Source organism: Camelina sativa, chromosome 5 (genome assembly GCF_030686135.1).
Source record: "Camelina sativa cultivar CO46 ecotype springtype chromosome 5, ASM3068613v1".
NCBI lineage: Eukaryota > Viridiplantae > Streptophyta > Magnoliopsida > Brassicales > Brassicaceae > Camelina > Camelina sativa.
In genome coordinates, this window is record NC_141884.1 from 32,493,304 (window position 1) to 32,512,266 (window position 18,963).

The 18,963-nt window shown below is 33.6% G+C and overlaps 2 protein-coding genes across 2 annotated transcripts; one reads left to right on the plus strand and one right to left on the minus strand.

Moving 5' to 3' along the window:
• The first annotated feature begins 12,022 nt into the window (after positions 1 to 12,022).
• On the plus strand, positions 12,023 to 14,952 carry LOC147944627 (uncharacterized). The gene is given in 6 exon segments (XM_087512665.1): positions 12,023 to 12,302; positions 12,699 to 12,842; positions 13,979 to 14,179; positions 14,298 to 14,524; positions 14,601 to 14,609; positions 14,611 to 14,952. Coding segments are annotated over 6 exon segments (1,203 nt in total).
• A 948-nt stretch (positions 14,953 to 15,900) lies between these two features.
• On the minus strand, positions 15,901 to 18,371 carry LOC147944628 (protein C2-DOMAIN ABA-RELATED 2-like). The gene is made up of 3 exons (XM_087452797.1): positions 17,948 to 18,371; positions 16,477 to 16,572; positions 15,901 to 16,380 (listed from the first exon to the last, which is right to left on the minus strand). Exons 1-3 carry the CDS (start codon positions 18,056 to 18,058, stop codon positions 16,084 to 16,086), a joined length of 504 nt encoding a protein of 167 aa, XP_087308923.1. The 5' UTR covers positions 18,059 to 18,371; the 3' UTR covers positions 15,901 to 16,083.
• Between the last annotated feature and the right edge of the window lie 592 nt (positions 18,372 to 18,963).

The window sequence follows — 18,963 nt, forward strand, 5'->3', positions numbered from 1 at the left end:
TTTCTCATTAAGTATAAAAATATAAATTAAACCTTAACTAATAAAAATTCCCAAATAATTATAAGTTTCCAAAAAAATAATTCACTTCATCTCTAATTATGAACGAAAATTAGTAATTAATATTCTAAAATTATTAACTAAGCAAACTTTAAAAACTAAAATTGATACTAAAAGTAACGCTCGTGTCCCAAAAAAATATGTAATATTGGATTTTATATCTGAAATTGAAGTGAATTCGATTTAATTATTGTTGGTTAATAAAACTGGTAGATGTATTAATCTATACTAATAAAAAGTAGAAGATATAAGCTCCTAAAGCTATTTCCATAATTTCTATATTAGGATATTTTTTAAACGATCACATGTTATTCATTAACATTTTTTAATTTTCCAGAATTTTTTAGAAAAAGGAAAATTTTAAAATTTATGGAAATAAAAGAACTATGCATAATATCCCACATCGGCTAGAAAAGTTTTAGACAATGGTTCAGAACCAGTATAAATAAGACTAATATGCTTCCAACAACGAATGAGCAGGAAAGCTTGATTTATCATACGTCCAAGTTTAAGAGTTTTATTTGGTTTGATCCGGTTTTTTATTTGATCAAACTAAAACTTTAAAAAGTTTCAAAAAAATATTATAATTTTTAAAAGTTTAAATATTAAAACTTTTAAAAGTTCTCAGTATTTTTAAATATTTTTGAGTCAAGTTTTGAGGTTTAAAGAAGAAAGATGGACGCCAAACACATATATTTTATTAGCTATACATAGGCATCACCAGGATTACGGTTGTCACAGTTACGGTTTATTAACCATCGGTTATGGTTAGAAATTTTGTTTAAGCTTAACCATAACCATTTAATAAAGGGTTAAACGGTTATAATAAAATACGGTTCCGGTTCAAGCAGTTACGGTTATATAAAGTTACGGTTATTTGATAATATGATATGATTGATATTATTTGATGAAATAATATAATTGATATTATTTATTTATAATTAATATGTTCTTATAGTGTACTTATATTTCTATATATCATATGATTCATATTAAATAAATAATTATTAGAATATTTTATTATGTTTTAAAAATATTATAAACCAAGTTTGGTTTGAGAAGTTTCTAAACGTGTGGATCTAAAACCAAATAAGTATATGGATGAAATTATCAATAATTGGGTGCATGTGTTGATTATGCTGATCTTCATGAATTTCACAAATTTTATGAGAAAATAAATGATTTTGTTCTTGGAGTTTGATGGTTTAACAAGTTGTGTGGTAGTCTAAAAAACGGGTTTTTTAGTTAAAGAATGTGAAAAAGTTGACGAAGAAGAAAAAGAAGAAAAAGAGTATAATGAAGAACCAAAAGGTAAAAGGATGACAATTACCACAAAATTTGACAATGAAAATGACAAGAATGAATATGAAGAATAAGAAAACATTGAATAAAAACACGAAAACATAGGTGGTAGCGATCAATTAAATATGCAAAACGAGTTAAATTTATGATTATAAAATTGTTTCGTTTTTCTTGTGATCAAAGAAATGGTTTAGGATATGTGAGGTCATCAGTTTGATTTGTCTCGCCTGGACGTCGAGTTAAATTCATAATTTTTTAATCAGATTTGATTTTATAATACAACTGATTTTTATATTTTAAAAAATTGTGTATCTGCAATTTAATTTTTTCTTTAATATTAATTTAATTTTTTTATAAGATAATATTTTATTACCGTCATCAATCATATATAACTTTCATCAAAATATATCAAATTAAACCAAAGAATGCGTGGGTTCAAAACCTAGTTAAACCAAAAGAATGGTATTATTAACTATTGATTTAGCTAATTTCATGTTTGATTAAATTAAACCAAAGAACTCTAATTCTTTTCTATAAGCTTCGATGTCTCCTCTCTCTTTTGTGTGTTGCTCTTTGTCGTTACTGCTCAAAGAGAAAGAGACAGTTAGAGAGACTTGGTCGTTGGGCGTGAATGAAAGGAGAAGAGAGGAACCCCGACTTTGGTGTGTAAGGCAAGGGAGACATAACTGTCTGAGTTTGGGAGAAAAATGATTTGAATGTTTAAATCGTTTCCCAAGGCAATGATTTTGGAATAGTTGTACCTAAACCTTTTTCCTAGATAATCTTTTTTAGTAGAAGTGAATTTGAGTTTAAACTCCGTGAGTTATTGGTAGTTTCTTTGGACACATTTTTTCAAAAGCGAGCTGGGACCATCAGGAGTTGTATTTGAGATCGTGGTCTCGTCTGTTAGTAGATCGGTACAAGATTTTGTGGGAAGCTCCGTGACGTCTAGGACTAGCTTTTCACTGGAGAAATTTGATAGTTAACGGTTGGTTTTAGTTTTAAGGTTTCGTCTTTGAGAGTGTAGTTTTTTGTTATTTCTGTCAATTTTGTTTTAAGGTGGTTTTGGGTGTGTGGCTTCTTGTAGGGCATTGTTGGGCTGATGCAGATGCAGAGTTTTCCCTGGTTGTGTTTTGTTGTTCGAATCACCTTGTTAAGGTAAGTCCGTGACCATGAGCTTATCTGAGTAATTGGGTTGTATGACTTGTTTTGTTTGATGATGTGTAGGTGTGGTGAATGTGTTATTGGGTGTTCTATTCAATGGTTGGTTTGTTATGTTTTATATGTGGATTTACTCTTGATTTGTTTGTATGTATAGCTTATAGATGGAAGGATCGCCTCAATGAGTATTTTTGGTAATACTCATGCATCTCATTGTGTTTGTGGTGCAGGTAATGTGTTACGTAAAATCATGGCAATGAAGAGGAGGATAATCTAGGGTCTCGGTTGTTGTGTTGTCGTTATATTCTTATTGTTGGAACCTGGTTAGAAGCTTACTGGTTATGTTAGTTAGGTTTATGTGTTTCGGTTGTGCATGATGATGGTTGGTTTATGTTAATTATATTATATTATATTTTAATGAAACAACGGGTCAAGTTTTTTCACTATACCATATAATTTATTTTTAATTATTATATTTAGAAATTTTTGTTAAGATTTTAAATTATTATTTTTCTATCATCTTTCTTTGATTTCAGTTGAAAATTATTTTAAATTATCATATACTACATATGATTAATAAATATGTAAATTTTTTTTGGGGAATTTTCAAAAATACTCATTTTTCTATGTCACTTTTCAAAAATACTCTTTGATAGTGTCTATTTTTAAAAATACCTCTTTTTAATATATAAGTGACAAAATTATAAACCCTAAACCCCAAACCTTAAACTTTGTTCTTTAAAAACTATACCCTAAATGTAAATTGGGAACCAAAACCTAAAAAACAAATCTAAAAAATAATTTAACATAGGGTAATTGTGTAAAAAAGGGTAAAAATGAAAATGTTCAAAAAATGGGCATTTTTGAAAAGAGATATGTCAAAAAAGGCATTTCTAACAAATTCTTTTTTTTTTTACTACATATGTTGTAATTTGATTTTTTTTTTGAACAGAGATATTATTCAATCAATGAAGAAAAAAATGTGTGTTCAATGTTTCGCAACGGCGGATTGATAAAACTAAATTTATAAAGATTAATAAATTAATAAGTTTTATTTCTTCATAATTACAATATTATAATTACTATCTTAAAATATCTCATTAATTAATGACAGAAATACAATAAAATAATATAAAACTATAGTATAATCAAAAAAATAAAATACGCTAATCTTCTAAAATAATTGGTATACTGGAGTCGTTATATGATTTCTGGGGTATAATCTGACAAGCATATGAACTAAAAAGTGCTTTTAAAACTATACACAGACAATTATTTCACCATATCTAAAATTTAAACTCTACTACGTACTAGTATGAAATAAATCAAATTCACACTGATAACATTATTATACTAATAAAATTACCAAATCTACAATTATCAATATACTACTATACATCAAATATTAATCTACCAATAGTTGTTATGACTTTATGTTTTTTTCTTAGTATTTTAGTTTACTGCTATTATATTGTAGACAATTATTTGGTTTTAAGTTTTTAACTGAACATTCAATTCTTTTATATGACTACCTGTTTAATTATATTCTCAAATAATATATAGTATCAAAATAACTAAATTCAATTACACAGTCGTGTGTCTCTACGTTCTATTTGTTTATTTCATTACATACAAAATATACATGTCAAATTCAAAAAAATGTATATATATTTACCAAATAATTTTAATATTGAAAGTAAACATTGTCTCAAAAAAAATAATATTTTAAAATAAATACAATCATAGTTTTAGTATTATATTATAATTCTAAAAAACGATTGCAGTACTTTCTCAATAATCGACTAACCACATGTACATAAAAAGCTTTTTTTTTGTACCATATTTTGAGTTGTATAAAATGTAACTGTAAAAGTTTGTCAAAATAAAATAAAATGTAACTGTAAATAATAATAAAAAATCAATAATATTGTTGAATATGGGCCTCAATCATATTATTCTATGGCCCAATTCCTGAAGTAAACCTTATCTGTTTTAGTTGGACTCGATCAATTTTTTTTTTTTTTGGGGTCCATTTTATGTTTCACAACAAAGACAATAATTTGAATCATGATATAGATAGCTGATTGTTATTTGTTGGTTGTGACATGAATCAAATGCTGTAATCTGTCTATGAGTTTATTACGACAAAATGGCAGTTTAACTCAGTATCTTTTGTGCATTCATGAAAACATTAAGTTAAAAGCTCTATGATATGGCTGTCTCATCCCAAAAGAAGTCGCAGGCCCTAAAGGTTTAATCTAAATATCATAGAATAAGTGATACAATCATATTAGCCAAAACCATGTATTGTGGAACTAGAAGATTTCCTTTAGACTTCAATAGATTAGAGAGTCAACCATGAAGATACATAAGCATGTAAACATGTCTTTAGGAATTAGAGTTACATGTGATCCAAATAATTACATATTATCATTTACTTAAGATAATGATGTGATTAACGATTGACTTGAGTTATTTTCTTCCTTTTAAAATTCTTGATTTAGTAAGCTATTTTAAAACATGTATTTAGAATGGAAGTTTAATAAGAAAAGATATCCCTGAGAAGTCTACCTTTAAATCGAGTTTTACAGAGGATGTGGCATGCTAGGCTGATACTAACTAGGAAGGCTACGTTTTCTAAAACATTGTTTTTTGTGTTTCAAACATAAAAAATAATTTTCAAAAGATAGAAACACTAGAATGAGCGAGCCTTAAGTTAACGTTTCTTTTCAGTGGTTATGATTCTTGATGATGTTTGGGCATAATGCCGTCAAAGAGAGGTAGCAAAACTACAAATCCGAGTGTGAACCGAGTAAAAGATGCACAAGCTTCTAGGGCACCCACCATTATGTGTAGCAAATGCAGCAACTCACGTAGAGATGAAAGAGCTTTGGACATGATGTAACAACATACTATGCCAATAATCATGTTTTAAAGCTTATACATCTTTTCACGAGTTATTTTGTTGTTGCCTGAGATATATAGGTGTTATTCTTATATAAGTGTTATCCCTTGCCCAGCAGTTGGTGCATTCTCCATTGGATCTATTTTCGGGCATGCATAAATTTTTATCTAAGCCTTTATTTTGAAACTCTCTGTTCCTCTAAACTAGACAACGAATGATGGAGCCGACTTTTATATACGAATGATGGACATATTATATATAATTAATAATTCTAAATTAGATAACAAATATTAAATAAAACTGATTATAAATATTTTTAGTATATTTTTAAAATATGAAATCCAAGAGGACATCAATTTTTTTTTTCTTTTGACATAGACACCAATTTTATTGGTTTCTAAATATACTCTACTACATATTTCATATAAAATTGTTTATTTGGTCGGTTATAAATCTCAGTAAAGCATGTAATTTGTCCGTAAATGTATGATTTGAATTTATATTTCTAAAATATCATAAAATTTAAACTCTATATAATATTAATAACAAAGAAAATAATAAAATATTTACTAAGTTACTCATTTTATCAACATTTTTAATTTCCAATGTAATCTTCTTTACAGTTTAAAATGATGTTTTTTTTTGAAAGTTAACATGGAAATTGAAAGAGAAAATGAGAATTGAATAAACATTATTTGATAGATAATAAAATGGAATAAGAAAAATGTACCAATCATAACAAAGAACTAGATTTTAGCCCGCGGTACACCGCGGAGCTATATTTTATTTTTGAAAAGAAAAATACAATTTGATTAGTAGATTAACTATATATATATATATGAGTATATGACTAATGTTTTGCATATTTTAAATCTTTATCCCTTATATTTATACATTAATTAAAATTTAACCCATGTTCTAGCATTTGATTAATAATATTTAAAATTTATGCTTGCTATAACCCGTTTTGAAAGAAACCATGTTTTATGAGATTTTTAACATTTATAAATCTAAAGATTCATAATATTTTAATTTTTCTTAAGTTTAACATAGAAATAATCATTTTTTTTGAAATGGTGTTAAATTAAAAAGGTATATTTATTTTATTTAATAATTTAGGTAGAACTAATTAGTTTCTATAAATACATTTCGAATTTATTTATAACAATTAAACCAAAATTTATGGCATATGCTCCAGCTCCTATAACAATTACTATGTATAACAATTAGTTTTTATTAAAAAAATGAATTTAATTAAATATTTAATGTCAGTGGCATTCCCTGTAAATAGTATTGAACTTTAGGATTTATTTCATAATTGTCTCCAAAAATGTATAAATAGATAAAAACATGTAAGAAAGAAAAAAATACTAACAAAGAAAATGAAACGTCATAACTGGCAAACAAAAAGATAAAAAAATAAGAAGTTATAATGTGGGGCATCAAATCAATCTCTTTTAACCAAATGAGCTAGATGATAATAATAACCAGCGGCCCCACGATACTGTAGATCCACCCCTGCGTCTGTTGGAACTGAATTTTCATAAACAAGTTTCAGAAAATTGCAGGTTTTGAGACAATGACTTTCCGGCGACTTTCCGGCCAAATCCCGGCCAAATGGCTGATCGGAATTGTCTGGTCGATAGTGCAATGGAAATCTGGTAACGAGTACTACAAGATGGTATACTCATACGTCCAAAACGGAGTTGATTTGAATGAGAAATAAGAGTGTGAAGTGAGCTACTTGGGATGGTTTGGGAAATATCCCATATCGGAAATATGATTGATTTTTCACTCATATATATATAGTTTTACACTCTTCTAGTTTCAAAAGTGTGTAGAAGGAAGAGGGAAGGTTCCCACACGCGAACCGAACCAAACCGGGCCGAGCACGGATGCGGGACGGGCCGGACGCGTGGTGGGCCGGGCCGGGCTGGTCTCGGAAGCGGGCTGTGGTCTCTTGGGCTTTTGGGTTTTTGGGCTTTTTGGCTCTTGAGACTGCTGTAGGCTCATTTAATTTTTTGGAAAGACTTGGTGTAAACTCCAAGCAAACTTGGGCAGCACTCCGAGAATATTCGCTGAATATTTTCTTGAGAGCTCCCTCCTTCCACTATATATAGAGGCATAACCTCTCATTATTTTTCACACACAAAAACATAAACACTCCTTCCTCTGAAGATCTCTCTCTCCCTCTCTCTTGCTTAGTCCAAGTAAGTTCTTAGTTTAGTAGTCTCGAGAGTATAACGTAGATCTGTTCGCTTGAGTTCTATTACTGGTGTGCTACGGTAATAGTTCGTGATCGGTTGTATCCTTGGATTCATAAATCGTGATTGTCCGAAAGCACTTACGGTCGATTTATTGAATTAAGGAAAGAGATATCATATCTCGCCTCCGTGATTTATTTACTGCTTTATATTATGCTGTTGTAATTCGTTTCTGATTTCGTTAATTTAAATATAATTCGCCTATTTTCTCAATTTGATTTTTGCGCTCCTAACAGTCTTAATTCAATAAATCTGCTTTCTGCTTATCGCTTTAAACGGATTGAGAATTTTTCGAATTTTTTATTTATTTTAAAAACAATTTCAAAATCTTCTGAAAAACTGTTTCTGCTTTCATCTTTCGGTGCTTACGCGGAAAGTTTTTGAAGAACGCTTTTACTTTAATTATTTCTTCTCTACTCTCTCTGGTTTCCACGAACGCTCTTAATTGAGTGAGTTTGTGAAACAAGTTTCTGCAAACGCTTGTTAAGCGAGTTTGCAAAACTAATTTAGTGTAATTTAATTACTTGAATTGTTTGATTAATATATTAATCAGATCTGTTTATTGTGAAACAGAAAAATGTCTGGAGACAACACCAACAACGTTGACGGTGATAGGGTTCCTGCAACCCATGTTGAAACTCCTGCAGAGTTGGCTTTACGCCTTGCTAAAGAACTTGAAAAGACGAAGCTTACCGATTCGGGTATGGAAAACGTGCGCTGAAATCTGTTCGGTAATGGATCAACCCACATGGGAATACCACCTTCGGCTTCCCAAGGGATGATGCCAGATAAGTTCGATGGCAAAGCTGGGTTCAAAACGTGGCAAAACAAGATGCGCTCCTACTTGGCCAGCATGAACATGGAAAGGTACCTCACAGAGGATCCACCAACGCTTCCACAAGGTGACACTGACGTGTATGTGGTTGGAAGTATGGATAGTTGGGCTCAAGGAGACTACTGTTGCAAAGGTCAGATTCTGAACCGTTTGGTCAATGATCTGTATGACCTCTACAGTATGTACAAGACTTCAAAAGCATTGTGGCTAGCTTTGGAGACCAAGTACAAGACTGATGAGTCTGGGATGCAGAAATTCTCAACTACGAAGTTCCTGAACTTCAAGATGGTGGATTCCAAACCAATTATGGAACAAGTGGAAGCTCTTCAACGCATCTTTCAGGAGATCGATTTGGAAGGGATGTCGATCTGCAATGTCTTCAAGACGAATTGCCTGATCGAGAAGCTACCACTAGGCTTGTCGAATTTCAAGCATTACCTTAACTTCAAGCGTAAGGCAATGTCTCTTGATGATCTCATCCGTCGGTTGAGAGTTGAGGACAACAATCGTGGAGCTCATTTGGATGCTCAAAGCCAAGGGCATGATGTTCATGTAGCTGAGCATAAGGCCAAGTTTAAAGGCAAGGGTAAAGGGATCTCTATTCCTCATAAACCGTTGAAGGTGTCATCTGGACCAAACTTCAAGAAGAGCAACCTTGAGAGAAAGTTCAAAGGGAAGTGTCATCATTGTGGTAAGATTGGACACAAGGCTGATGTTTGCAAAAGCAAAGCAAAAGATCTCAAGTTGCAAGCAAACCTAACTGAAGAAGACATGGTTGCGGTGGTTACTGAATGTAACATGGTAGAAGACAACCCAGTGGAGTGGTACTACGACACTGGTGCCACCACACACATATGCTCTAATAGGACCATGTTCACCACCTATATGCAGAACAAGTCAAATGAGCAGCTTTTCATGGGCAATATGGCGGTGTCCAAGATTGAAGGTAAAGGCAAAGTGGTTCTGAAGCTAACTTCTGATCGTGAGCTCACCTTGCAGAACGTGAAGCACGTACCTGACATGCGGAAGAATCTCATCTCTGGAACAGTTCTAAGAAAGCATGGTTTTTCCATCAATTTTGAGGCTGATAAGTTAGTTCTTAAGAAAAATGGGATGTATTTGGGAAAGGGTTTTGTTAAGGGTGGACTGATCAAGATGTCTGTAACGACAGTCCATCCGAAAATTGTAGCTTCTGCTTCTGTTGCTGAAATGAAAGAAAACCCTATTGCTTACTTGGTTGAGTCGTTTACTACTTGGCATGAACGTTTAGGACATGTCAATTACAAAACAATGCGAAAAATGCAAAACTTGAATTTGATTCCGAAATTCAAAACTAACCAAGAAAAATGTGAAGTGTGCGTACAGGCCAAACTCACTAAAACTCCCTCACCACGCGTTGAAAGAACAACCGAACCTCTAGGTTTAATTCACACAGACTTATGTGATTTAAAGTATGTGCAAACTAGAGGTGGTAAGAAATACTTTGTTACCTTCATTGATGATTGCACAAGATTTTGCTATGTATATCTCTTGCATAGCAAAGATGAAGCACTGGAAAAATTCAAAGAGTTCACCCTCGAAGTAGAAAATCAGCTTCAGAAAACTATAAAAGTAGTTCGAACTGATAGAGGAGGAGAATATAATGAGCCGTTCAATGCATTTTGCAGAGAAAAAGGCATTATACATCAAACAACTGCTCCCTACTCGCCAGAATCTAATGGAGTAGCGGAACGAAAGAATCGAACTCTGAAAGAGATGATGAATGCGTTGTTGCAGGAATCTGGGTTAGCCCAGAACATGTGGGGGGAAGCTTTGCTTACCACTAATTACATCCTCAACAGGATACCGCATAAGGTTACTGGCAAGTCACCATATGAGCTTTGGAAAGGTACAATACCTTCGTACAAATACCTCAAAGTGTGGGGGTGTCTAGCAAAAGTGGCTATACCACCTCCTAAAAAGGTCACAATTGAGCCTAAGACCGTAGACTGTATCTTCATCGGATATGCACATAACAGTAGTGCATATCGATTTCTGGTTCATAAATCAGATATTCCAGATATCCATGTGAATACAGTTATGGAGTCAAGAAATGCTTCATTATTTGAAAACATTTTTCCCTGTAGGAAAACTCAAAAACGGACTCGCGAACAACGAGATGCAGCGACTTTGGAAGCTGGCAATACTTTGAGTACTACTTCTGTAGAAACAGAACTGGAACTTAGAAGAAGCAAACGAGCTCGCAAAAGTAAATCGTTTGGTGATGATTATTTTATGATGGCATTTCTAGCTGAAAATCTACCAAGAACTTATGCAGAAGCTATGTCTACACCTGATGCACCTTATCGGAAGGAAGCAGTCAAAACTGAAATAGACTCCATCATGCAACATCATACGTATGAGATGGCAGATCTACCACAAGGATTTAAGCCTTTGGGATGTAAATGGATTTTTACAATAAAACGAAAACCAAATGGTGATATTGAGCGGTACAAGGCTAGGCTTGTAGTGCAAGGATTTCGGCAAAAAGAAGGCTTAGATTTCTTTGATACCTATTCACCGGTAACAAGACTATCTTCGATCAGGATGCTCATAGGTATTGCAGCCTTGAGAAATCTTGAAATCCATCAAATGGATGTAAAAACAGCTTTTCTCCATGGAGATTTAGAAGAGGAAATCTACATGAAACAACCTGAGGGATTTGTTATTCCAGGACAAGAACACAAATTGTGTAAACTTGTGAAGTCATTATATGGACTCAAACAGGCTCCTAAGCAGTGGCATGAGAAGTTTGACAGTATGATGATGTCTAATGGTTTTCGCATTAATGAATGTGACAAATGCATATACTACAAAACTACTCCATCAGGGTACATTTTGTTATGCTTATATGTAGATGATATGCTTATTATTGGCAGCAACAAAGACATCATAACTCAAACGAAAAACATGCTCAAAAGAAATTTTGACATGAAGGACTTGGGTTTAGCAGATGTAATTTTGGGGATAAAAATCATCAGAACTGATGAGGGCCTTATCTTGTCTCAAACCCACTATGCTGAAAAAGTGCTTGATAGATTCAAGCATTACTCAAATGGGACTGCAAAAACTCCAGAGGATCCTCAAATTCACTTGACCAAAAATTCTGGTGAACCTGTGCAGCAGGTGGAGTATGCAAGAGTAATTAGCAGTCTAATGTACTTGACAAACTGTACAAGACCGGATTTAGCGCACTCTGTAAATGTACTTAGTCGCTACACAAGTAATCCAGGACATAAGCATTGGATGGCTATAGCTAGAGTTTTGGATTATCTACGTTATACCAAAGATCATGGCTTGCAGTATGGTAGAGAACCCGAAGTTTTGGAAGGTTACAGTGATGCCAACTGGATCGCAGACTCGAGAAACTCAAAATCCACAAGTGGATATGTTTTTACACTTGGAGGTGCAGCAGTGTCCTGGAAGTCTTCCAAATAAACTCTGGCAGCTAAATCAACTATGGAATCTGAATTCATAGCTTTGGAGATAGCTATGTCGGAAGCTGAATCACTTCGTAATTTCTTGGAAGACATCCCAATGTGGGGGAATCCTGTGCCTGCAATACGTGTACACTGTGATAGCGAATCGGCTTTGGGCAGGGCAAGGAATACCCATTACAATGGCAAATCTCGTCACATCAGACGGAGACATAAAACTGTTAGACAACTTATCTCAACTGGTGTAGTTACGATTGATTACATCAATACGAAAGAAAACCTAGCGGATCCATTTACAAAAGGTTTGGCACGAGATCAAGTTATAAAATCATCAAGAGGAATGGGTTTAAAGCCTACGACTTAAGAGGATGTTTGATGGTAACCCCACCTACTCAGATTGGAGACCCCATGACCTAGGTTCAAAGGGACAACTAAATCAAGCTGAATCTGCTACAAGCACTAGAAGACTTTTGTCTTTTCCCAGTTCCTAGAGTGATGTAAAGTGCTTCCTGTATGTTAGAGGTTAAGCATATGCTTTTAATGATTTGAAATGTAGCTTTGTAAAATATTTGAAATAATTACAGGATATTTCTTTAAATACAAGCAGCTTATAAAAATCACCTTATGAGTGTGAAATGGGGCCGTTTCTAGGAGATTATATGAGGCTATACTCTCCAAGTTCACTCATGATTAACCAGGCATGTTCAAGGCCACAATGAACACAATAGAAAACCTCGTTCTACGAGAAAACGAAGCTGTGTTATGCCTGCTGTCTAAGTTTACATACAAATCCGGATGGTTCAAGACATCATGTTCACCAACTGGCCGAGTAAACTCGACAGGTATAACAATGAGTCGGTTCAAGGTTGAAAAACGCCACCAACTCAGATACAGTTAGTTTTCGCATATACTCTTGAAGGTCTATCTAGTTTAGCTAGTAGTGTCAGTCTATAGGGTTAGTTATGTCGTCATATGTTTAGACTTATTTCTATTCATGTGGGGGATTGTTGGAACTGAATTTTCAGAAACAAGTTTCAGAAAATTGCAGGTTTTGGGACAATGACTTTCCGGCGACTTTCCGGACAAATTCCGGCCAAATGGCTGATCGGAATTGTCTGGTCGATAGTGCAATGGAAAGCTGGTAACGAGTACTACAATATGGTATACTCATACGTCCAAAACGGAGTTGATTTGAATGAGAAATAAGAGTGTGAAGTGAGCTACTTGGGATGGTTTGGGAAATATCCCACATCGGAAATATGATTGATTTTTCACTCATATATATATAGTTTTACACTCTTCTAGTTTCAAAAGTGTGTAGAAGGAAGAGGGAAGGTTCCCACACGTGAACCGAACCGAACCGGGCCGAGCATGGATGCGGGACGGGCCGGACGCGGGCGGGCCGGGCCGGGCTGGTCTCGGACGCGGGCTGTGGTCTCTTGGGCTTTTGGGTTTTTGGGCTTTTTGGCTCTTGAGACTGTTGTAGGCTCATTTAATTTTTTGGAAAGACTTGGTGTGAACTCCAAGCAAAGTTGGGCAGCACTCCGAGAATATTCACTGAATATTTTCTTGAGAGCTCCCTCCTTCCACTATATATAGAGGCATAACCTCTCATTATTTTTCACACACAAAAACATAAACACTCATTCCTCTGAAGATCTCTCTCTCCCTCTCTCTTTCTTAGTCCAAGTAAGTTCTTAGTTTAGTAGTCTCGAGAGTATAACGTAGATCTGTTCGCTTGAAATCTATTACTGGTGTGCTACGGTAATAGTTCGTGATCGGTTGTATCCTGGGATTCATAAATCGTGATTGTCCGAAAGCACTTACGGCCGATTTATTGAATTAAGGAAAGAGATATCATATCTCGCCTCCGTGATTTATTTACTGCTTTATATTATGCGGTTGTAATTCGTTTCTGATTTCGTTAATTTAAATATAATTCGCAGATTTTCTCAATTCGATTTTGCGCTCCTAACAGCGTCTTCTTTACCTGATAACTTGTCTTCTCCTTCAACAAGATCTTCCTTTCCGCCAGGTTATCAGTTCGAACCAAACGACGTGAACCTCATTGAAATACTACTTGGACGAAAACACTACTTTGAAGGAAATAATTACTCATTGCTCAACTTTTATATTCATCACGTTAACATCTACGAGTCCAATCCAGAACAACTCTCAGGTTTGTCTCCGTATACATATATATACTTCTTAGTTCTTAATTTAGGTTTTTTTAATAATTTATATTTTTCCTATTATGGCAAAAAAATTATTTATTTATCTGGAATAGAGAAGGGTAGTGATATTGGAGAGGAACAAGATGGGTAAAGGTGGCAAAAAGCAGAAAAGTGTCGACAAAGGCGGATACTGGCACGCAACAGTTGCAACCAAGAAGATTGATGATGGAGGCCTCGTTGGTTACAAAACCGCACTAGCAAACTACGTGGGGAAACAACCAAGTGGCGTACAAACTGACTGGTTGGTGCATGAATACTGGGTTGATGAGTCTTCTGCTGATGCCGAAAAGGTATGTATGTGTTCCTTGGTTCCCAAGTTATTAAGTTTTATTTTATTGTAAGTTCTCTTTTTTGTGGTGCGTGTAGGACTATGCTTTAATTGTGCAAGATCTATCGGAGTCCACAAGCTATAAACAAGAAGAAAGCAGAAGAAGAGGAGAATGAGAAGCAGACGCAAGCATTGGAAGACGATGTTGAGCAGCAGTCTCGTACTATCGACTCTCATCAACCGCAGCAGTTTCCGAAAGCCCCGTTGGATTGTTATCAACCGCAGCCTTGTGATTCGGCGTATCAACAGCGGCAGTTTTGGTCAGGCCCGTTAGATTCTTATCAACCGCAGCCTCATCATATTGCGTATGAACAACTTATATTCCAGCCAGCCCCATTAGATTCTTACCAAGCACAGCCTCATGAGATTGTGTTGTTTAGGCTTCTTTAATTGTTTCTTTTGTTTGATTGAAATGAGAGACCGATCATCTTTAGAAAGACAGTAGCTTACTTTATCAAATGAGCGTTTGGTAGTGACTACGTGTTCTTAAGAGAAACAAAAAAAATCTAACGAATATAAGAAGCTGAGATTGAGTGCTATTATACGGAAATCATATTTAAAACCCATAAAACCTCGTTAAGAGTTTTTTTTAAGAATGTTACATGTGTCTTGTCTCCGGCGTATCTGTGATTGGAAACAATAAGAGAACATGAAATTGGAAAGTCTCCGGCGTATCTGTGATTTGTTCAGAAGTTTTGAGTCCGTATAGTAAATAGTAGTAACAAGGAAAAGTAACTAAACTACTATTAATTCGAATTCGTATTATTAAGAAAAGAAAAAAGTATTACTTAACTTTATGTCATGTAAAAGAGAATCTAGAGATTATTAAGAAAAGTTATAAAAGGTGAATATTACTTATTAATTATGTTGGTAATAGCCATCGATCAAATTGTGAAATCTACAACGAAACACCTCCGCTGGCGATTCCTCGACCGAACGACAAAACCAAACCGCCGAAACCACCACACAACTCGACATTCCTTCTTCTTCGGCCACTGATAATTTTTTTCCTGTTGACGCAACTGATCGTTTCCCCGCCAGGTTATAAGTTTGTACCAAATTGAAGACGAAGAACTCATCTTGCATTACTTGAAACCCTTCTCGCAAGGCAACAAATACTCATTGCTCAAAGTCCCTATTCATCACATCAAAATCTACGAGTCTTTGGTTAAAGCAACGTGATACTATCACTTCTTTAAGTATTGTTTCCAAGAAGACTAAAGCCTCGAAAAGGGAGATAATTCAAGGGATTGTGGCTTGCATGAGCACGGCCAAGTTTGTCTTAATGACACTTAAACCATTTCTCGAGGTGGTTAATTTTAACGTTGAAAAAAATACTTGTAATCCAACAACATCGAAATTATGTTTTAAACAAATTTTCTTTTAGAATTCAAATGCACAACAAATATTTAAATATCCTAATATGCTTAAACTATTTAAAGTTTCAGTAAAATATAAAGAATAGTCTCTAGCTATGGATAAGGGCAATTGTATAAAATGGGTTTAGAAAGCACAATCCTCCTATTTACTCATAGCGCCAGAGACATCAATCCACTCAAGCTGCAACTGGACCTCCCCTCGCTCAACGTTCTGGAGCCTAAGAAACATATTTTGGACAATCTTTCCTTTGTGCCACACAATCTTGCTCTCTTCTGACAAGCAGTTTTGTCTGCTTGCCTGAATCTTCATTATTACAGTCCCCTCCGGTAGTCCTCCCAGCTCGTTTTGGATTCTGATGGCTTCAAGAAACGGATCAATGTGGAAAACCGCATCTCCCATCTTATCATCCCTTGAGAACCAGTCCCTATCGTACACCATCTATACCATCACAACAAAAACACATACACGTACGCACTTGATATCAAGCATTCAACTGAGAAAAATGAGAGTTGTTGTCATATAGGAATCACTTACGATATTGATAGGGAGAGTTGGATCAGTAATAGAAAGTGTTAAGTCTTCATTCCATTCTGGATTTAAATTCTTTTTCATCACACGTGTTCGTAGCTTCTGCGTCGACAAAGAAGAGGAGACAAAACATAATCCCAAATAAGGTTATATATATAGATACGATATACACATAAACAAATCAAAAACTTGTATACCATAACTACTAATTTAATTTGATATGTCAAATCCTTGGAAATTCTCAGTAGTCTTCTTAAACTACGTTTGACATGTAAATGATCTCGAAACCGTGTTTTAATTTTTGACAAACCGAATTAAAATACACTAGGTAACAACCGCACTATATGCGGGATAAATCGACTCAAATAAAATTATTACAAGTAAAATTATTATTTATAATTTAAGGTGTCATAATAAGAATTTTACACATGATTTTTTTTATTTTATTCAAATTTACATTTAATTATTTTGTGTAAAAGTATATTTCACCCGGAAGGTGGAAAATAAGGCTAATTATTGTGATAATTATGATAATGTTATTTATTTTTAAGATTACTGTAATAATTAATTTTTAATATATACTCACTTTGTTTCATAAAGAGTATCATTTTAGAATTTTATTTTTATTTCACAAAGAGTGTCATTTTATATTTCCAATGCACTGTTTTATATTTTCGATGCATCTTTTTCATTAGATTTTCTAGTTTTTCTCTTAATCTATGACTAAAATAACTATTAAACATTTATTAAATAAGGGTATATGTATATTTTAATATTTTCTTAATTTGTGTGAAATGTGTCAAAATGACACTATTGTGAAACAAAGGGAGTACTTGAATAGTCATCAAATTTTTTTAAAATCAGAGAATAAGTTTTGTATTTCAAAATTTTAAATAGATAAATAAGTTTTTTAATAGTTTATAGAATGTAATTTACTTTAAATAATTTCATATGTTATGAAAATGATAATTAAATTATTAACTATATTTTCTTTTTAATAGGTGATAAAGTCTTTCATTTTAAAAAACTAATAGAAAGAAACAGTACCTTATATATTCTAATGACACATTTATGTAAATAATAATGAAATAAAAGATTTTCATATATATTTTAGTGGCACATTTAATAAATCAAAAGACTTATTTTTGGAAATATGTTTATCTTGAGATGCTTAATTGCAATTAAATCTTCAAATCGCTTTTGTAACGACACATCAGTATTTTCAACAAAATGTTTCAATATATAGGGGATACACATCACACCAATACTTAAAATTTCAAAGTATGTTTTTGTTTCATAAATAAGTGAGGCTGTGGTGATAACAATATTAAAACAAATACTGTATCGTAAAATTCAATTAAATATATGGAAAGAAGTATTAATAATTTCTTCATTCCGTAATGAACAAAGATCCATAGTTCGAAAACCTTGAAAATGATGGCTTAATTGGAAGAGATCAAGTGGAAAATTAGGTTACCTGTTTACCCATACGGACAATGACGTAAGGATCACTGCTATGAGAATCTCTAATGGCGAGATTAACACCTCTAATCACATGAAGTCTTAGAAGGCCTAATAGATTCTCCATGTCTTCTCTTTCTTTAGATCGAAGAACTTTTGGCCTTTTCTCTTCAAATGTAAAATTTTCTATCAAAGAAAATTTTGGTGTGGATGGCAAATTTTGTGGGTGAAGTCACCTCTGAAGTGGTTCGCCTATTATAAGGACCTCAAAAAAATCAGTCAAAAACCAAAGAGAAAAAGTCTCGTGTTTCTTTCCGAAATGACTCGTGTCGTGTTTAAGAAAAATGTTAAAAATTATAGTCCATTTCTGGATATATTTGTTTCCTTGAATGGTCCGAAAGAAGATCCTATAAAACTTCAAATTTGCCAAAGTCAATACCATAGAAAACGTTCTATTTTTTTTCCCTACATTGACTTAAGGTCCTTGTAGCTTTTTAATATATAACGCGGGTTCCACGCGTCATTAGTTCATAAATCATAATGATGGGATATATCACTAGAAAAGTAATGCATAGTATTAATCCCTGTCTAAGAAATCGCTAGGCACTAGTCGGGTGGTCGGGCTAGACCTAACAACGTAACTAGTGAAAAAATCAGAACTTAATCGGAGATTAATTTTAGGGTTTTTTATATTTTACGTATATATTTTCGTTATTTAGGTATCAATTGTTAAAAATTGAGATAATGCAGTGGATCCCGTCATTTTAGTTACTAAAAAGGCCATGAGTTCGAGCCCCAGCAACACATGTTTGACTTGGCTTTTTAACTTAACCCTTAATTGAGGGTATAAACTTCATTTTCTCATCATCTACTTCCTTTTATCTCTGCAACCCTAGATGCCGCCGATTTTTTTTCTTCATTTGTTCACATTTCGCTTTCTTTTTCTTTAAATTTATTCACAAAACCTATAGATCTATCAAATACATTTAATTTCTTCAGTTTAAAGGAGCAAATTAGTTTTTTTTTTCAACT

What these genes read in the sequence shown, in the direction of transcription:
- LOC147944628 (XM_087452797.1), bottom strand. Translation starts at nt 18,058, where the DNA reads ATGGAGAATCTATTAGGCCTTCTAAGACTTCATGTGATTAGAGGTGTT. An exon ending in TTGTCCGTATGGGTAAACAG is followed by an intron (nt 16,573 to 17,947) that starts GTAACCTAATTT and finishes TTGTCGACGCAG; the next exon opens with AAGCTACGAACACGTGTGAT. An exon ending in CAACTCTCCCTATCAATATC is followed by an intron (nt 16,381 to 16,476) that starts GTAAGTGATTCC and finishes GTGATGGTATAG; the next exon opens with ATGGTGTACGATAGGGACTG.